We start from the raw sequence: 19,661 nt of genomic DNA, 5'->3' as shown, positions 1-19,661 counted from the left end.
TATTCACCAGTTCTCCCTCATTTGTTCTTTATTCTTTCTTTTTCCCCCAACTTTTCATTTTGAAAAATTTTAAATAGAGACAAAGCTGAAAGGATAGAGCAATAACCCCATTAGGCTCTCCACTTGGATGCCACAATTAACATTTTTCTACATTTGTTTTTTCTATCTTTCTCCATATATTTCTCTCTATATATCATAGATATGACTATGCCTATATTTTTATAACTCTTTCTATAAATATAAAAACTTTGTTGCAGGCTATTTTGGAAGTCAGTCGCAGACATCATGACACTTCACCTTCTAAACGCTTCCCTCATCTCCTAAGAATGAGGACCTTTTCTATATAACCACAGCAGCGTTACCGTAGCTAAAAATTACTGATCATTTCGAAATAGAATCCAATGTCTTTTCATTTATTCTTAAGTTGGAGACGTTTGCTTTCGGACCACACAATGACTCTGCTTTCCAAAACTGAATTCTAGTCTCTGTTCCTTATAGATTCCTCGGGTTTGACAGGTGTGGTACGGTCCTGTAGTTCACAGAACACAGTTGCATCCTCTGGTTCTTGGATGATAAAGGGCTGTTTGAGCCCCAAAGATGGGCTGTTTCCAGAACAGACCGTGTCCATCCTCAAGCAGGAGCAGGGGAAGTATTGTTTTTGGACACCGAGGGCTGCCCTGGGCCCCATATAGCCATTAGGGCTGCTCAGCCCATACAGCTATCCACTGTATGGTCTCTCTCTCTCTTAACTCTGTCTCTAGCCTCCTTTATCTCCTTGCATTGTGGAATAAAAACACTATATACAAGTCAGCTCGTCTCTTGGCAATTCTGATTCAGTAGGTCTGGGATGGGAATCTCAGGAAATTATATTTTTACAAAGCTCTCCAGGATTAGAAATCTGGCAGGGGGAAGGGGGGATGGAAAATCCCCCATTACATGGTCTGCCTACACAACACTTCTCTGTACATCTCATGGATGTGTGTTTGTGGGTTTTGTCAGATGACTCCAATTATCTTTGGGAGTGAGTGGAGTATGAACTATAAATAAATCAGAGACTTCCTCAGAACATCCCTGCGCACCAGAGCCAATCGTGGGACTCTGCAGCTGGCATGAGCAGGAGGTGGGGGAGGAGGGTGGGGATTTAGAGGGAGGTGGCCTGGCTCTGCCCTTGGTGCCGCTGTCTGCTAGCCCGGGAAATGTTTGGAATAACTTACCTGGATTCTCTGAGCCCCAGGTCGTCCTCCAAGATGGGCAGAGTACTACCTGCCTCAGGAGGAACTCGACGGGATGGTGTGTGTGAAAACACTGTGAAATCCACAGCAGGAGTCTAGTTGAGTTGGAGATATATTCACCCTGGAACCCAGATCTATCTGGGTGACTGCTGGGGCAGGCACACAGGGAATTCACTTACCCAATGAACTGAGAGGCCTCCTAGGAGGAAGCTCATCAGGAAGGAAGGGAGTTCATCCACAGGGGGGAGGGGGAGAGGCATCTGAGGTTAGGGAAGCATCTGCCCTCCATCCAGAGGGTTCTTCTCACCGTCCGGGGCCCAGGGAGGGAAAGGCTATCATACCAGAGTGTACCAAAACTAAAGGAGCTGGGTCTTCGTCATCCCTGGGGAATGTGGGCAGGGCAAGGGGCCAGGCAGCCGTCAGCTGTCCTGACCCTGGACCCCTGATCCTGGGGCAGCTCTCCAGCTCACGGGCATTGACAGAGGTGGTACTGCAGGGGGCGCTAGGGGCACAGCCACGGGTGGACAGGTTTCCTGGGAGTCTAGGGGGAGGCAGGAGCGTGAACACCTCCTTCCAGCTGGCAACACAGCGTTGCCAGAGAGAACAGGAATTACTACGGAGGACTTGGAGGGGCTGGGGGTCACTTCGAAGCCACCAACAAGCCTCTTCCCCCAGGCCCCTGTGGCCTACGACCCAAGCATTTCAAAGGGGGAAAGAGCTATGGGGAGTGAGGGACTATGGCGCTGACAACCCAGCTGGAGCTCCCCTCCCCACCTCTGGAACTGGAGAGGCTGGGACGAGGCCCCAGGCAGAATGATCCATGAGATGAACAGCGAGAATCAGGTGTGCGAGCAGCCCCGGTGGCCTGTTCATCATCCTTAATGGCTTGACATTCCCCTAATGTGAGGCGAGGAGCTCCGCATCCACAAGCCCCGGAGGCTGTGTGGAGGTTTCTGGGGATGTTTCCAGCCGTGTGGGTTGCAGGGCAGGCAAGGAAGGGAAGCGGTGACAGGAAGTAGCTATACTGCGGTGGTTCCAGACAGAGGCTGATGAGTGGGGCGAGTTTCACCGAGCACTTACGGAGACTGAAAGGAAGTCAGTGATTCTTCATCCTGATGTGTTTTTTCTTTACTGAAGTATAATTTCATATAGAAAGTGCATACATCACAGGTGTATGACCTTTCCCACACACAACACAGCAGGGAAGCAGCACCCAGCTCACCAGCCAGAAGGTCTCCAGCACCCCCAAGCCCCTGCTGTGCTAATTTTGTCAGGTCCCAGCCCTATCCCTCCAGGTGACCCATTTTGCCTGCGGTGTGGCCAAATGTTTCCCTGTCACTCACATTTCCAGGCTCTGCAGCCCTCGGAGCTGCCCTGGACGAGAAACGTAACAGTGTTGCGCCTCCGTATGAAACTGGAATAATAACGGCATTTGCTTCATCAGGCTGTTGGGAAGATTAATAATAATCGCATAAAATAATACACGAACAGCGCTTGGAACAGTGCCTGGCATGTAGTAAGCACATTATGAATGTTTATATTTTTAGGGCAATTGAATTCCTTAACTTAAATCACATTGATGAATTATTTCTCAGTCGCAATGCAAGTGAGGAGGAAATCGCTGGGAAGATTGTGGCAGGTGGTCACCACAGGTCTTCACGGAGTGTGCGGGCTTTGAGCTTCTGTCACTAAGAGTGGCACCTTTGAAGGACAGTAGTCCTTGACTCACAAGGGACGGAAGTGTTATACTCCAGTGTCCCTTCCCATTAAAGCCAGCCTGTGGTGGGTCCAGAGACTCTGACAGGACCTGGGCAGCATTCTTTAATCTCCCCTTTTGACAAAAGCCTCTGTGTAAACACATTTCAAATTGCGGGGGCGGGGGTTCTGAGAATCCGATCTTAGTGTTTAATATTTTGGTCCTATTGAAGGCGTTACACTTTTGGTTTTTTTTTTTTGTTCTCTCTTAGTTGGGTATTTTGCCCTCATTCAAATATACGAGGCAAAGGAAAATGGAGCTATCAGATTCTAAAAAAGTTTCCATTGTATAAAGACACAAGTATCATTAAATTGTACAGGGCTCCTGACATCTCTGACAGCAGTAACCAGCGCAGTGAACTGGCAGGAGAAATATCTAAGCTGTATTTATGTGTTGCTACAAATATGTAGCTGTTCGTACTGTACTATACAGTCAAGAAAAAAGCCCTAAGGGCTTCCAGCGTGAAAGTATTACATTGATAAACGGCAGCCACAGTGCCATATGGTGCCGGAGGCTGAATAAAGGGCAAGTCAACATTTACGGAGACTTTGCTACTCAGCTCATTACCTATAAAAATACAGAAACCATGCACGAGTGGCTGAAAGTCTGAGTAGAGGTGCGGTAGGGAAGGAAGCAAAAATAAAAGAAGTGGAAAGAAGAGCTACATGTGTGCTGGCTGCCTAGAGAAAAGAGAGGCAGTGGAGTTTAGAGTCTGGGGTTGTAATAACTTTAGCCAAACGATTTCAGGCTTCTACACCTTCCCTAACCTGCAAAATGACACTAATAACCGGGGTCCACACACTGTAAGTTAAATTACTTTTCAAAGAAAACAATATCAATATCAATAATATCACCCTTACAGAAAAATGAAGAAGGTAATTCTCATTCATTACCTAGACTCACCACTTTCTAATATTTTGCCATATTGGTTGCATTATCCTCTGCGTCTATTTCTTCTGACCTTTTGAGAGTAACTTGTGTTCTATCTTGCCCCTCGAACCTTTGATCCTTCAGTTCGCATTTCCTGAGAACGAGAATCTTCCTGTGTGATGATAGTGCAGTTATCGGCATCAGAAAGTGCAATGCTGTGTGATACGCTAAGGTTTCTGTAGTATGTAACACGATACTGTTTCCTAATCCATGGGCCATAGTCCAGTGTTGTTAATTGTCCTATTCATGTCCTCCACAGCATTCTTTGGTCCCCAACACAGGATCATGCATTGCATCTAGTTACCATGTCTCATTAGGTCCACTAATCCGCAATACTTCTTCGCCCTTTCCTTGTCTTTTGTAACAGTGATGTTTCTGCAGAATACAGACCAGTTATTTTACAGACTTTTCCTCAATTTTGTTTCCCCCCCCTAGTATTTATTCATTAGTAGATTCAAGTTATGAATCCCTGGCCAGAATACCAAAACAGTGATATGTCTTATCTGCAGACACAGGATATCCATCTGACCCTCATGAGTGATGTTAATTTTGATCACCTGGCCAAGGTATTGTCCAGTTTCTCCTCTATACCTCAGTTCCCTCTGCAATGAATAAGCATCCTATTGAAAGATATTTGAAGAGACTATAAATATCTTCCTTCTCATCAAACTCCCCTTTCACCAACCAATCTCTACTGTGATGGTGGCAAGATGGTGATTTTCAATTTCACCCTTCCCTTCACCTCTATCAGTTGGCATTCTATGGAAACAAAGATCTCGCCCATCTCCTTCATTTGGTTATCTATTTATTATCAGCATGTACTCAAAGATTCTTAATTTATTCAATATTTATTTTGATACATACATGTCTAGACTTAGCCAGTAGGGGCCCTTCAAGCTGGCTCCTGTGATGTTTCAACATTCTTCCACCACTGTTTCTTACTTTCCATTACAACAATATCTTCTAGGCTCATTGGTACCTTCTAGGCTCCGGTCATTGAATCAATCACCTCTCCAAGGAAACCTTCTTATGATGAAGAATGGTGTTAGAAACCAAGATCTGGTTGTGAGATGTGCTCATTGCCATTGAGGTGTCATTGCTCTGGGATCTTCTCACTGGACAGATCTAGGAAACATGCACATGTGTGTATATGTATAGATACATATGTATATATTTACACCTCATACTGCTAATTCTGATTCCAAATCTACTACACAGGAATTTTCCTTGCCTTCCTTACCCTTTCCTTGTCTTACATTATAGATCATTCCATATCATATCTCCCTTATTCCACAGTGAATATCCTAGCTCCCCAAAGCAATACATTTTCTTATATGCTCAATTGCACAATATGCATAAAATAGTTTAATTGCCACACCATAAGACTATGAAAAACACATAAAGAAGAGTTTAAAAATTGTTTGACGTTCTTTCATTCCCTAGGCTGAGGTTGTATAGCCCAAGTGCTTTGTGTAAAAGGTGTGCATATTAGTTCTTTTACCCCCTCGCAGTGTGGTTATGTCATTCATTTGCAATATAGATGGGTTCAGGTCTTTCTCTTTGGATTACTTTTTTAGCCCCCCCCCATCTTGTTGATTTTATTTTACTTTTTGGAGGACATTAACATGTTTCCAAAAGTCAAACCTAGGAAAAAGGTGTGCTCAGGGAGGTGTCACTTCTATTCCCCCTACCTTATCCTCTTGCCCTTCATAGGTAGCTCATTTCATTGTTTTTTGGCATATCATTATTGTGTGTGTGTTGCCCCCCAAAAAGCAGATTTTTGTATGTTTTCTTATTTTCCCTTATTTCTTACAACAAATAGTATATAATATATACTCTGTCACAGTTTTCTTTTTTAATTTAATAACATATCCTGGAAGTCACTCCATATCTGTTCACAGAAGTCTTCCTTATTCTTTTTTATAGTCTAGCCAATAGTGTTTTGTCAAGCTTTTGAATTTTTGCCAATTTGTAGGGGGGAGGGATAAATAGTTTCTCTGTAGTGTTAATTGGCAACTCTACTATGAGTGAAGTTTAACATCTTTTCATGTTTATGGACTCTTAAGATCTTTACTGTGAATTGTTTTTTTTATGTATTTTGCCCATCTCAATGTCTAAATTCCTTATATATTAGGATATTACCCCTTTATCTATGATGAGTATGGAAATAATTCTGTCCAATCTGTCATGCCTTTTTTCAAATTGAGGTAAAATATACATAACATAAATTTACCATTTGAACCATTTTTAAGTGTGTAGCTCTGTGGCACTAAGTACATTCACACTGTTGTGCAACCATCACCACTACCCATCTCCAGAACTTTTTCATCTTCCCAAACTGAAGCTCTACATTTAGGAATTATACTACTCTAAGTACCTTGTATCAGTGGAGTCTTATAGTATTTATCTTTCTATGACTGGCTTATTTCCTTCGCCTCACATCCTCAAGGCTCAGTGACTTCAATGACTTCAGGCTGCCACACCTAGCAATTTTTTTTTTTTGACTGCCAGGTCTGAAAGTTACAGTCACTTCAGACCTGTTGCCACATACAACAGAAATAGACTTCCATTGACTTTTTTCTACCCCCAACAGTGTACAAAGTTTAAGCCCTATCATATGTCCCTTACTCTATAACATTAATAATGGTTTTACTCCTCTGATCAAATCCTAACTGATACACAATTGATATACCTTCATTGAGACTTGAAGTTTTGGCTATAAATTGTCCTTCTTCAATGTTCTTCGGCCTGTTCTACTTTGATACTGTGATCACAGCTCCTGTTTTTTTTAGATTTGGGTTTTCTCCCCCCCCCCTTTTTTTTAAAGGTTTATTTATTTATTTTGAGGGGGGAGGGGTAGAGGGAGAGAATCTCAGGCAGACTGCCTGCTGAACACAGAGCCTGACTTGGGGCTCCATCTCAGGACCCTGAGATCATGACCTGGGCCTAAACCAAGAGTCCGACGCTCAACTGACTGAGCCACCCAGGCGCCCCTAGATTTGGGTATTCTTTCATAAACAAATTTGAAAATCTTTGTTTTTTAAGATTTATTTATTTATTTGAGAGAGACAGAGAAATAATGAGCAGGGGAAGGAGCAGAGGGAGAGGGAGAGAGAATTCTCAAACAGACTTCCCGCTGAGTCCGTAGCTTGACTCAGGCCCAATCCCAAGATCCTGGAATCATGACCTGAGCTGAAATCAAGTTGGATGCTCAACTGACTGAGACACCCAGGCATCCCTTGAAAATCTTTTAATAGGCAAATTAAGCCCTTTTGTAAATGATACTGTGATATGGTCTGGTCTTAGCTCTGTCATATTATTTTCTTTTACAATTGCCACGTGTATTATGCTATACTTACTCTGGTCTTTCCCCCCCCCCCCCCCACTATCTGGTATGTATTCTTTGCTGTTTTAAAATTTTTTCTCTTAGGGTTTTAGAATAGGGTTTCTGATATTTGGGAATATATATATTTTGCTTTTGGTCAAGTTTCATATTTTTGTATCACCCTTAGTTCGTTCCTTTGTTTCTTAACCTTTTGACTCTGGCTGTACATTTTATATGGTCTCCTTTGACTTCCATCTATTGCCTATTTAATAGTCAATGGTTTGATTCTATTTTCTTTTCTGTTTCCCTTCTCCTTCAATTGCTTTTAGTTGCTGCTGTTTTACTTTACCAGAAAGTATAATGTGTACATACTATTCTTCCACCAATTAAATATATAAATGCTCTCCATCAGTCATTTTGTTGGTTTTCCTTTGTTTTCTCTTGGATGGGGAAAACTCACCTTCCAGGAAAGGGATATAATGGTCTCTGAATTTTTGCACTCAGTTCCTTTCTGTTTGTTTATAGCTGCACACAAAAATCCTTGGCTGGTATTTTCTTGCATTGAGTTTCTTGTAAATGCTGCTCCATTGTTGCCTTGTTTTGTACGTTGTTCTTAAGAAGTCTGATGCCAGCCTAAATTTGTGATTTCTGTAAGTCATTTGATCCGGATGCCTGTAAATACCAATAGTTTTACTAAGATATGTTTTGGAGTTGATTATTCCGGAACAGTTTTTCAGGGTACATGGAAGTTACTTTTGGTATACAATTTAAATTTTTTTCTTATTTCTAAATTCTTTTCTGGGATTACAGCTCTCTCCCAGTTTCAACTTTATTATTGTGTAAGTTGTACAGCATAAGGACTCGACTAACATATATTGCAAAATGATGACCACAATAAAGTTAACATCCATCACCTCACCTAAATACAAAAAGAAAAAAAAATGTCGTTTTCCTTGTAATGAGAACTCTTAGGGCTTACTCTCTTAATAACTTCCAAACATGCCGTACAGCATTGTTCATCATGATGTAGTTAAGTTGAATATTCTATCTGAGATTACAGTTTTAATACTAATTCTGTTTCACTGGTGTTTCCACGTTGAGGAGTCCAGTTATATGTCGTTTGGTTCTTCTTTCCTTTCATTTCAACCACTTCTCTTTGAACACTTTTGCTTCTTTCTTTGTCTTATTTTCAATTTCTTGATTATTTTCTTGCCATTCTTCAGTGTCCTTTTACATATTTTTATTTGAGTATATTCTCCCGTGGGAGATATTTTTGTACAATAATTTTGTCATTATTCTTTGTTTCTCAGATAGTTCTGTCAACTTCTTTCCTGAATTTGATCAATTTTTGTTGCATTGCTTCCTAATTTTTGTCTAGTCTGTTCTTAGTTTTTGAATTTCTGATTGTAGTTGTCTATATGTATGCACGTATGTATGTGTGTGAGCACATGTCCACACACACGATGCTTTGGTCAGTTTGGTAGTTTGATGTGTGGTGTTGCAATTTCTCCTGCTTCCTGGTTTTATGTGTGTGTGTGTGTGTGTGTGTGTGTGTGTGTGTATTTTCATCAGCTGAAAATGCTAGGATTCATTTTTTCATCATGAGAAATGTGACTCCTTTTTTGTTTTCTTTTGATGTTATTCTGTTACTAGGAATTTTGACACAAGGTTCCCAGTTCGAGAATGTTATCTTCTATCTTGTAGAGTGAAGTGCAGTTTTTAATAGATAACAGTATCTGGGGGAGGGACTGGCTGTCTTTTCTTTCTTTAGGATCTTTAATTTGCCCTTTTTACTTCCTTTTTTCCCTTCACTGCCAGGCCTCCAAAGGGCATTACCCTTTCTTTATTTATTTGACTTTTCCCAGAAGCAAGGCTTCTTCAAGGCTGCCACCTCCTGTCCCATTCTCTTTCAAACCTCTTCCCTGTCAAGTACCCGACCTGTGTTCAGTTTTAGTTCTTGGTGTTGGACTTTCTCTTTGTAGAGGCGTTAAGCCCAGACTTCACTTAAGTCCTTGCCAACAGCCGAGGGAGCTCTGCTGGAATTTGAGGTCTTTTCTTTCTTCTACTTAAGAAGTAATTAGAAGTTCAGTTCACGGCATTCCCTCTCCTAGTAGTGCTGAAGTCTTGTTGGTGTTTGTATTTTGTTGAAGATGTGAGCGGAGACTGAGATTTAGGCAGCTGCCATTATCCTTCAGACTGGAAGCTCCTGAAATCACTTTTGAAATACTAAGTGCCCAGTAACTTATCTTTCTTTCCTAGGAGCACCGGAAACTGCGTGTGGCAAGGGCATAGTCAAGGTTACACAGATTCTGTTACCAGACAGATGTGTCTTCCTGAGATGTTTATGTGTTAACTCTTTCTTCTTTTAAGAAAGCAACAAATTAAAAGGAAAAGATTGAAAAAAAAAAATAAACTGCGTCCCTTCTTCCTCTTTCGGGTTTATTAAAAACAAAATAAAATAACAACAAAAAAAAATCCTGCTATTCAGGGCTGTCCATTCTCGGAAAAATATTCCCATGACCTCTCTTATTCTACCTGTAGGCCCCCACCTCTGACATAAATACATAAAACTGACAACTGGGGATCAGGTATGTTTTGTTGCGAGATTAGTAAGAAAAGTGCAGCGAGCAGCAACAAAGTCGGGTCCAGGAGGCGGGTTTGCACCAAAACACTCAGGTGGGCCGACCAGTAAGAGCGAGGCTATTAAGGGTCTGAGGCGGTCCCCAAGACCCGGGACCGAAGAGGTGACAGCCTCGGCGGGGCGGCGCTAGGCGGCAGTGACCGCCAGAGTCCCGGGTGCGTGTGCACGTGTGTGTGCGCACGTGTGCGCGCGCTCCGCCCGGTCCCGGGCAGCCACCTGTCACTCACGGGGGCAAAGGGGCCGCGGCGGAGAGGACGCAGAGGGGGCGGGGCGGCGGCCGGAGAGGGGCGGCGCCGAGGCCGGTCCCGCGGAGGCCCTCCCGGCGGAACCCCGCGTGCTGCAGCCATGGAGACGCGGTAATCCCCTCCTCCGGCCCGCGCCCCGGCCCCCGCAGCCGTCGCCGATTGGTCGCCCTTTGCTCCCTGACCCTCTCGCCGCCTCCGAGGCCACCGCTTCCTGCTCGGTTGCCGCGCCGCGCTCCCGGCCCGGGGCGGAGCTCGGGCGCCGGGCGCGCGCCGCTTTCGCCGCGGCCGAGCAGCAGCCGGCGCCGGAGGAGGAGCCGCCGCCGCGCCCTTCCCCTTCCTCCGCTCCTCCCCCGGCCCTCTCCCCGCCCGCGCCGGCCCCAGGCAGCACTTGCGAGCAGCGGCGGCCGCGGCCGGCGGCCGAAAGGGGAGAATGCGGCGGCGCTCGCGGATGCTGCTCTGCTTCGCCTTCCTGTGGGTGCTGGGCATCGCCTACTACATGTACTCGGGGGGCGGCTCCGCGCTGGCCGCGGGCGCGGGCGGCAGCGCCGGCAGGAAGGTGAGTGGAGCGCCCTGCCCGGGCCCGGCCCCCCCTCCCAAGCCCCCGACTCCCCTGACTCCTCTTCCCCCGCCGGCCCCTCCCGCGCCGACGCGCCCCCTGCCCGGCTGCAGACCCTCTGCTCGGACGTGGTCGGCCGGGCACCGAGGGGGGCTCCCGCCCCTCCTGCTCTCCTTTGCCCGGACCTCGGCTCGGGCCCCTGCTCCCCTCCCCGGGCCTCCAACAGATTCTCCAGGGCAGGGGGCACACCTGGCCCCTCAGCGCTCGCCCGGCTCGGGAGAGGGCGACCCGAGGCAGCCCCGCGGGGTTGGGGACCTCGGACGCCTTTCTTGTCGCTCCCCGTCCCCCTCCGTAGACGTCCCCCTCTTGTGCTCCACGTAATTGAAGTTGAGTCTTGTCCGGCCGCCGGGAGCCCCATCCCCTGCGGTGGGAAGTTTGGTGGTGGGGGTGCTGGGACACACAAAAGGGGGTGGGGAGGAGACGAAGGAGAGGCGGCTGCCTTTTCAAAGTGTCATGTACAGGAGAGAGGAGTCCAAGTTTCTTTTCAGCTCTTTGATGAAAGCCGCTGCAAATCCTCACCCGTTTCCCCCTTGTCACCCCGCGGCGGGGAGTGGTGGTCGGGGGCAGCTCGGGTTCTCTGCCCCTTTCTCTCTGTCCTCTACCTCTGGGGGCGGGGTGGGGGCGATGCAGCCAGCTTCGCGCCGGATAGAACGGACTCCCTGGGCGGGTGTAAGCGGAGAGCCAGCGCGCCTCTGCGCTGGGAGTGAGGCCCGCTACGGGCATCCCCGCCCCCCCTCCCCCGACCTTCCCCTCTCGGCCCCGGCTTTACGCTCCGGCCGGCGGCCCGCACTGCCCGGCCGTGGCCCCCTGCGCGTGCCTTACCCAGCCCCGCTGCCCGGTCTGCCCGGTTACGCGGGGATGGTCCCTGTTCTATGGGTGTGCTTTGAGCAGGCTCCCAAGGGCCGAGTGGTTAGGCCGTGGGGACCGTGTAAGCCACCTGGACAGTCCGGAGTGCTCGGGAGGAAATGGAGCGGCTGGAGACGCCCCGACGGCGGGGTTCCGCGCCCGGGCGCCGACTGGGAGCGGAGGGCTTTGGCTGTGCACATGCCGCTGGCGGGGTTGTGGTGTTTGGTGGAGAAAAGGCTTTGAAAGCAGCGTTATCTTTTCCAAAATCCTGTAACCCTCATTACTCTGACGTTTAGTGTCACCGCAAACCCAGGAAATTCTGAGTTCATGGAGGTGGACCACGGGTTGGGCTGGGACTAGGGAATGGTATTCTGGAACAAGGCAAATGGGACTGGCTGTAGATGAACAGACTTTTTAGCCTTAAAGTCAGACCGGTGAAGTCAACGCTGAGGTTTGGGGGCTTCAGAGGTTTCCCTCCTGGTTGGTTTGTTTCATTCATTCATTCATTCATTCTCACCTGAAGGTGTTAGATGGAGGTAGGTATCTTGTTTGAGTCTTGGGAAATTGCATGGGTTTGCTTTATCTGGAGGGGGCAGAAATGAGAAGTCTTTCCATGTGCTGAATTGGCCTAGCTTAGTTCTGAACCAACAGTGTGCTCTTAGCCCAATTTTTTCTTTCTTTTTTTAATGCAGGGAACTGCTGTATATGTAGCTGAATCTCTTGTTTATTCTTGAATGGTAAAGAGCCTTGCATCCAGTAGGAGCAGTACAGCCCTTTGAAAACTATGCTCATGTTAAACTGGAATTATTTTCGAAACTTTGCTTTGCAGTAAAATGGGCCTTGGCAGGTCCACATGGCCTGGTGTGCCGGTAGGACCTGGCAAAGCCTTCTGCCTTTCATGCAAAAGAAAAACAAACAAGTAAGCCACACTGGTATTTCTCTTTCCTTGGATCTGGGACTTTCATTAGTACATGTGATTAGAAATAGCAACAGTGTGGCCTTAGCATCCAGAGAGGCTGACTTCTCACTGGTGGGCTTCAGCTGCTGGGTTTTGAGGGGTCCCTCTGAAGTGGTATCCTTAATTTAAAAAAAAAAAAATCCAAGAACTCTTTGTGACCTAGTGGCAATAGGAAGGTAGAGAGATCAGGTAGGAAAAAATGTGTGGGAAATGAACATTTATACATGGATTGGTGATTTGGGATTCTATTCTTTCTGTCAACGAACCATAAAATTTAATCCTAGCCCTTAGAATGGTTTAGTGATTTGTCAGTCGAGGAAGAGGTGTGTAAATGCAATAGCTTTTGAAATCGCAGTAAGACTCATTAACTTAGTGTTGTAGACCCTGGTATAAAAGTTGAAACCGTGAGACTGTTCTTGAGGGCCTGACTAGAACCCCGCCGTCCTGAATTTCCAAATCTAGAGTATAAAACTGCATGGTCTTCCTTCCTCCTGAATTGTTTCCATGGATTTCAAGACTTAAGAGTCTTCAAATTTAGTTCATCCTTATGATAAAAGGAAATACGTACGTTTTTGTTTTTGTTTTTAGCTTGCAAAGTATGGACATAAAAAAGATCACGTGGTATGCAGGTAAAGACAGAATATAAATACTAGCTATAGTTTTTTAGATGCAAGTGTAATTAATGTTTCTTCTCTTGTTTCCTACTATGCTATAATAAGTCAAGGCTCTCGTTCTGTATTTAGCCGATTTCTCTCTGTTCTGGCGTTTTTCACGGGGTCCCAGGCTTCAGTATTAGGCTTTGGGGGATTGTCTGATGGGAGCCTGCCTGGTGTTTCTGCTGCTTCAGCACCCCCGGCCGGGCTTGTCACTGTGTGCCCTGCCTGTTAAATAACTCATCTCAGGACTGTTATTCTCCACGTGGCAAAACCCAGAAAGCCAACTCACCTCACATTGCAGATCTAATAAAGTGAACAGGAGCAGGTGCTCGAAAGCAGTTGGGGCATTGCCACACCGTTTGGGACTCAGTGCCGAGGTTCGGGGTGTGCGGTCAATCAGTTTATGCATAATATTGTTTGAAATTATGTCATTTACGTTTGTCTAGATCTCTCCACTCTTCCCATAGTTTGCTCCTTCCCCCTAAATTGATGACTTGCACTCCAAGGATGCCTTTCCTTTAAGCATCTTAAATGCTTTAAAATTTTAATCATGTTAAGTTCCCCCCAGGCCTTGGCAAGTTGGCGGTGGATGGAGCTGTAGAAGAGAAGAAGGGATTTCTATTGCAGTGAACCTGCCTCTGGGTAAAGTGTGGCTGTTGAGGATGGAAAGGGAAGGGTTTCCCAGTGTGTGAAGAATGATTGCTCCTCAAAGAGAGTGTGTCCAGCCTGAGACCCCTTGTCTGTGCTGCTTGTATCCTCGGGAGGGAAGGGAAAGCGTTAGCTGAAGGACAGGACCGAGGGCCTGGGCAGCCCGTTCGCTTTCCACCGCCCTTCCTTGATGAGTGGGCACAATGCTGCAGTCCCTGCTCTGGGGGTTCGAGGGTGGAGGACTTTGGGGGTGATCTTGTAGGAGGCATTTGGGGGGAGGAGGGAATGATGAGGGACCCCCTTGGCTGGGACATGGGACATGTATAGGGGAACAGTAGGGTTTGAAATTGGAGAAGGAGTTGAGGACTAGGCTGTAGAGAGACGGCTCCACATGCCAGGCTGACTTGTTGGTTCTTAATTTGGTTGATCGTAGGGAAACAGTCATGTGTTTTGAGCTGGATAGTGGACGGTCACAGGAAGAGGAACAGCATGAATCCATTTATTGGTACTGAGTGATCTTAGCTCTCTATCCCCTTCTGTTTAGTTACCTTTACTAATTTACTGAACCTCTCTGACCTCTGTTTCTCATCTTTACGGTGGGGGTCATCATTTTCACATTGTGGCAGTGGGCTCAATGCCATTAGTAGGTGTTGAGAAATAGTAGACACCGAGTAAGTGGTTTTGGGGGTTGGGGGGGATAAAGAAAAAGTAAAAGATGAAATACTCCTTGAAAATATATTGAACCAGGAATCTACAGTGTCTTCTTGCTCCCTGGAAAATCGTTGATGTTTTTATTTTTTCTTTTATCCTTCATCCATTCCTCTGAGATTGATTTGTTCGGTGTTTTTGGGCTGGTGCTAAAGAACCTTGAATGACGTTAAGGACCGCCTTTTGGGGAAGTGGTCCAGACCTGCCAGCTCTCTGGTGCCCAGCTGCGGTGTTGGAGTGGGCTTCCCACCTATGAGCAGACAGCAGGAAAGCTGGGGTGGAGGACACACCTTTCTCTGCAGGTTGTGTAAATAGTGGGAGTGTCTCTGTGAACGTGGCCCTAAGTGGAGATTTCTTGTGGCAAGGAAGCTGGCCCAGTGCACCCCCACCTAGGATCTGGGCTCCCCTACTCTGCCTCTGCGGCCTTGCCTCTCCGGGCAGGAGGGGAGATGGCTGTGACTGCCCTCGTGCGACTGGTTTGAGGTGGGACATGGAGCTGCCACATGCTCTGATGGGAGTCAGCGGGTGAATGCGCAGGAGGGGACCCATACTACACCTTGCCACCTATAATCAGTTTGCAGGTTGAGGAAATCCCACTTGGAGTGTCAGTTTGAAGCTGGGGTAGGGAGGGCAGTAGTGGGGGGGACACTATAGCTAGAGGATCTGACGAGTGGCACTGTAATATAAACTTTTCTCTAAGGAAAATCAGGTTTCCCTGTTCCCGAGCTGTGTTGCGGCTGCCTCTGGGTGCTCCAACATAATGGAGACAGATTGTGACCGATAAACAGTGCTGGAGTAATGAGCGCTTCCCTCAACCCGCTAGCAGAAATGAGAAAGAAGCCGCCCTACCCAGTACAGAGTACGGTCAGGGTGCTCGGGCTGTCTGACCTGGAGGTAGGGCTGGGGAGACCCAACTGGTAAAGGTTGTGCGTGGGCTTCAGGCCGTCTCCATCGCACCTCCTAATGGTGGTGGGTTTCCTCTCTGGAACAGAGGAAGAGGTCATTGAGATGTGGTCAGGAAAATGGGCATATACGCATTTCTATCTATTTATACATATATCTTGTTTCTGCCATTCATGTTTTTCAGATCTTTGGGGAGCGGGAAGTAAGTTTTGTAAGATGTCGATTTCAAAGCAGGCAACGCTGTGCTCCTGCCTTCTAGCAAATCTGAGGCAGTTGGCTTGGTGGAAGGAAGAGGAGGAGGAGGTGGTGGTGGTGTTGAGGGTGAGGCCGCCTGGGGCAGAGACCGAGGCACACGCAGGAGTTGACTTTGAGGTTCTGGCTGAGATCCCAGGAAAGACACAGGGTATTCCTGGGGAAAAAAATCTACGAAGTCTCCTAGCTGGCCCAGCAGAATTTGTGTGATGAGAAAATAGCCAAACCTGGCCAAATGCACTCCCCATTTTTCTTCTTCTGCTTTTCTCCTTGTGAATCCTGTTCTGGAAGGTTCGTATGGATGATGCTGAGATGTATAAGCCGGGTGGATGTCCAGATGGAAACACACCCATACAGTGATGCCACACAGATTAAAATAGGGGGATGCTTCCGTACTCGTTGTTAAATAAATGCCCCTCTCATGACCCCAAGGAACTCCCAGCCCCCAGCTGTCCTGGTCGCTTCCCTTCGGATCCCTCCTCCATGATCAGCAACCAAAGAATTGAAACCTGCCACCGCAGGGGCCTTTTGGAACCTGTGTGTTGAGTATCACTCCTGTCACTGTGCCACTTGGACTCAAGGAAGTGTTGGCCTGGTTTCACTTCTCTGACCTGAAAGGTCACCTTTCCCTTGAGGGACTGTTTGTTTCTCTGTTGCTGTTGTGGACCCTTGTTCCCCTGCTGTTGTCTTGGACCCTTGCCTCCAGACTACCTTATTGGTGAAGTTTTTGAAGGCGGACCTCCTGGCACTTCCACGAGCAAACCCTCCTGGGTGGGCCTCAGGATAGGCTGGGCTCTCCTCCTTCAAGAATTAGATTGAAAGTGTTGTGCCCTCAGGGTGAACTTGACCTTGTCTCTTAGCTGGCGCGAGGATTCTCTAGCCTTTGGCCTTGTGCTTGACCTGAAGGATTGACTCCAGGTGAGGACGGTACCAGGAATGCCTGTCTGGTTTACCTGTCCACTGGAGAGAGCCGCCTCCACCTTTCTCCTTTCTGACCATGTGCCCATTTCTAGGAAATAAAAAAAACAAACTCAAGGAGCAAACAAGGCCTTCCATGGCGGAGCACATCCTCCTCGCCCTTGGCCCCGTGCCCTAGGCAGGTAGATCTCTGTTCCTGGCCTCACTCTGCCTCTTACAGCCTAGGGTGAGACACTTGGTCTTTTTGCGTTCTGTCAGGTGCAGTATCATGGCCCCGGGAAACATGGCATTTTGTACACATGGGGTTTCTTAGCGTGCTGGAATGTCGAAGGCAGTGATTCACTGGGGCTGGGCTTGAAGAAACCAAAAACGGTCACATAGAATCTCACTCGTGGGCCTGAATTGAAACAGCTTTGCCAGGCTTTGGGAATTCTGTGCCGTGTGCCCCGTGTCTTCCAGGAGCTGGCTGTCGTGCAGCAGCAGCTGAGGGGCGGCTGTCTGGGGCCATGACGCGGGCCTGTCCCCGTGGCTCACTGAGCTTTTGTTGGGCCGCCTGCCTTGGCCAACTGTCACCTGCCCCTCTGCCCTCCCAGAGTCTCCCAGGCCCCGAGTGCCAGGCACCCGATCCTGCCAGGGCTCGCTGTTTCCTGCCTGCTGACTCCTTGGGAGGAGGAATGGTGCGCGGCCGGGACAGAGTTACTGGAGTCCCAGAGCGCAGAAACGGACACGTGTTTTGTCAGGGTCAAGGGGCTTTTTGGGGAGTGGCCCGTCCAGATCAGGGTTGCTCAGTCTTGACCTGGTTGACATTTTGAGCCGATCATCTTGGTTGTGTAGAGTTGCCCTGTGCGTGGTCGGATTTTAGGGGCTTCCTTGGTCTCCACCCCGTATGTAACAACTGCCAAGTGTCGCCTGGAGGACAGAGTCCCCCCTCATTTAGAGCCACTGCTGTGTCTCTGTTAACTTTGATTTTTTTTCTTCTCCCTGTGACCTTTATGGTTAGACCCTTGTGGAATAGGACGACCTCTTTGTCTGGTCTGGGGTGGACCCCTGGGTAAGGGTTTTAATTAAATAAACATTTGCACTGTTTGCACCCATTGTGTGTCAGGCCCAGTCCTAATGCTGCTGTATAGATATGAACTCAGCGACTCCCCATAATAGCCCTTTTGTTCTCTCATCTTACTGATGAAGCCTGAAGCACGGGGGTGAGTCACTTTCCCAAGGTCGCAGAGCTGGTGGACGGCAGACCCAGGGTCCTCTGCTGGGAGGACTCTCCTTGGGCTCCTGGAGGCAGGGGGCTTTGTCCCTAGAGTAGGGCCTGGAGGTGTCTGCTGGCCTGCAGCGTGGCCCGTGGCCTGCTCTTGGGAGCTGGGCTTCCCGTGCTCCCTTCCGTGCTTTTTGGCACTGCGCTCGTCCCGCTGCACCGTGTCACAACATTCCTGGAAGGCATTTTGGAGCATGCTCAGTCATGCTTTGATGGTAGTGTCGGTCCATCTTTTCTTCATTTTCACCTTTTGTGCCGTGAGAGGTTTTGTGTGTTCTTATCTGTCCGACGTCTGCCCGCCCGAAGACGACATCCTCCACTGCCCTCTGGCAGGAGCAGAAATGCAGACAGGCTCTGGTCCCTTTCATTCATTCTTTCAATGAGTATTTCTTCAACCCCTGCTATGCGACAGGCACTCTATGGGTCCTTGGGAATATGGCAGCAAATGTAACAGACAAAATCCCTGTACTCATTGAACTTTCATTCTGGGGGTCGGGTCGCTACACCAAAACATGACAGGTAAGTGAATGATGTAGTGTGAAGATAGGTGCTAAGTGCCGTGGGACACACAGCAGCGTAAGGGGCCCAGGAAACGGGGTGGGGGTTGTAGTGTTACCGTGGTGGTCCCTCCGGCTCGATGGGGAGCTGAGGTTTGAGCAGGTTTGAGCCAAGACTGGAGGCAGGTGGATCTTCGGGGCTCACTCTGCTTCGCACGCAGCCCCTGCTTTTAGCCGTGTCCTGTCTTTCGGTGATACTTCCTTCTGCTGGCTTTTGCTAAATAAAGGAGCTGGTTTTCCCAAAGGCCTTTGGTTTGTCACAGGTGAAATTTCCTCTGTGATGTGGAAACCTTGGGTCTTCTTGTTCCAGTGGTGTCTGGGGTGATGTGTTGTACTCATCCTGGAGAGAATGGTATGCATACTCGCTGCCCCCGGCTCCCACTTCAGACCTGGGACTGCTTTAGGTGCCCGCAGGTTAATTTGCTCGTTCACTCAGTAGGATGTGCTTATGGAACAATCTCGTTGCTTGCTTTCTAAGCTGATCTCTGTGAAATGCTGAGTCGGACCGGGTAAGCATCCATTGTCCATTGTTGAGCACCCTATTAAATGACACTGCACTTGATGGAGTGCCTTCCACGCATATTTTCATTTAATGAGGAATCCTCGAGGGTCCCTGTGCACCTGCTCCAGCGCTGGATTTCCACTGTGATGTCATCTCCGTGAGTTGCTATGGGTGATGGGGCTTGTTGATTCCTGCAGGAAAACCAGCCTGTAGGGAACCACAGGTCAGAAGCCTGCATGATACCCGGGTTCTGGAGAGGTCGTTCTTGGCAACGTGGGTTATGTTGAGGCTCTGCAATCTAGTGTTTGTGGGAAACGAGGTGGACGTGTGACTTCATTGCCTGTAGCCGTTGTAGGGAGGTGGAACGGTGGGAAATTACAGGTCCTCCTGGTTCTCCAGTGGGAGCGTGCAGCGCTTTTCAGAGAAAATGGTGGCATTTATGAGGGGTTGTTGGATACTTTATGGGGTTACGTCTGATGCCCCCAGTGTGTTACTGGATACAACCTGGAACGTTTGCATGGCGGCAAAGGAAAGGTCATTTTAAAGACTTAGGAACAGTAGTGGTGGTTTCTTTGTCTCTGCTTCTTCAGAGGCCAGTGTGGGGACTGAACTCTTTCTTCGTGGAAGGGCGCTGCTCTAGAAAGATGACACACTTCGTTTGAGGGGTCCATCGTAGCTGAATCCCCCGGGAGAGAGTGAGCAGCTGA

At 48.0% G+C, this 19,661-nt stretch overlaps 1 protein-coding gene across 1 annotated transcript in view; it reads left to right on the top strand.

The window, feature by feature from the left end:
- Positions 1–10,185: 10,185 nt before the first annotated feature.
- LOC117802802 (polypeptide N-acetylgalactosaminyltransferase 2-like) overlaps positions 10,186–19,661 on the top strand; it is an 82,349-nt gene continuing 72,873 nt past the window's right edge. The window contains exon 1 of the mRNA XM_034663578.1: positions 10,186–10,685. Within this exon, the coding sequence (XP_034519469.1) occupies positions 10,560–10,685 (126 nt within the window). The 5' untranslated portion in view covers positions 10,186–10,559. The remainder of the gene's footprint in view (positions 10,686–19,661) is intronic.

This window comes from Ailuropoda melanoleuca, chromosome 6, assembly GCF_002007445.2.
Source record: "Ailuropoda melanoleuca isolate Jingjing chromosome 6, ASM200744v2, whole genome shotgun sequence".
NCBI classification, from domain to species: Eukaryota; Metazoa; Chordata; class Mammalia; order Carnivora; family Ursidae; genus Ailuropoda; species Ailuropoda melanoleuca.
This window is presented reverse-complemented; position numbering and strand designations above follow the sequence as displayed.